The 776-nt window shown below is 38.8% G+C and overlaps 1 protein-coding gene across 1 annotated transcript in view; it reads left to right on the forward strand.

Moving 5' to 3' along the window:
* The first annotated feature begins 545 nt into the window (after positions 1-545).
* The window catches only part of LOC116531613 (melanoma inhibitory activity protein 2-like), a 2,263-nt gene continuing 2,032 nt past the window's right edge, over positions 546-776 (forward strand). Inside the window, 1 exon segment of the mRNA XM_032250496.1 lies at positions 546-605. Coding sequence (XP_032106387.1) covers positions 546-605 — 60 coding nt within the window.

Raw genomic sequence — 776 nt, forward strand, 5'->3', positions numbered from 1 at the left:
CTGAAAATTTTAAATAATGAAAGAAAACTTAAAAAGAAAAAAACTGAAAAGAAAGTTTGACGTATGAAAAAGAATATTACAGGAATAGATTGTAGGTATTGCACAAAGGTAGTCCATAAGAAATGACTGATTTTCACAGGCATTTACTATATTTTGAAATCTTGTATTTTAATGAATAATTGCCCTTTTTTCTTTTAGGACATGGCTTTCCTCAGAGAATATGTTCACCTTCATTTTCCATGTGGCACTGCTCTTTTAAAATTTCTTTTATGATTCTGTCTAAAGAACATTTGTTTCTAAAAACAAAAAACAGCCAAAATGATTTTGTAAATGAAACTACACGTGTTGATAGTAGAATTCACATAGAAGAGCAAAATGTCAATAATGGCCAAGGCAATTTTGCAATATAAATTTGCAATCTCTCCTTGACAAATGTTTTTGTCAAGAAATATAAATTTGCAATCTCTCCTTGACAAATGTTTTTGTTATTAAAAAGCTAAAGTAATTAACACAATATGCTATTACCAATAAAAATAAACAGTTAAATGGGGGTCAGGCCCGGACCTGCGCTGCCTCAAGATGTAAAGTGTGACAAGGGGGTCGGGGTGGGCAGCATGGGCCTGTGAGGACTGTGGGTGTCTGCATCTCCCAGCTCCCCCCCCCCCCCCCCCCCCACCCCCCCCGCAGCCGGCTCCACAGTGATCTGCTCCAGTTGCTGCGTGTGGATTCAGGTTCCAGACTAAAGGCTACCTGTTATTCAGTGCCCTCCACCGCCC

Source organism: Sapajus apella, unplaced genomic scaffold (genome assembly GCF_009761245.1).
Source record: "Sapajus apella isolate SASKATOON/1434 unplaced genomic scaffold, GSC_monkey_1.0 scaffold71, whole genome shotgun sequence".
In the NCBI taxonomy this organism is placed as follows: domain Eukaryota; kingdom Metazoa; phylum Chordata; class Mammalia; order Primates; family Cebidae; genus Sapajus; species Sapajus apella.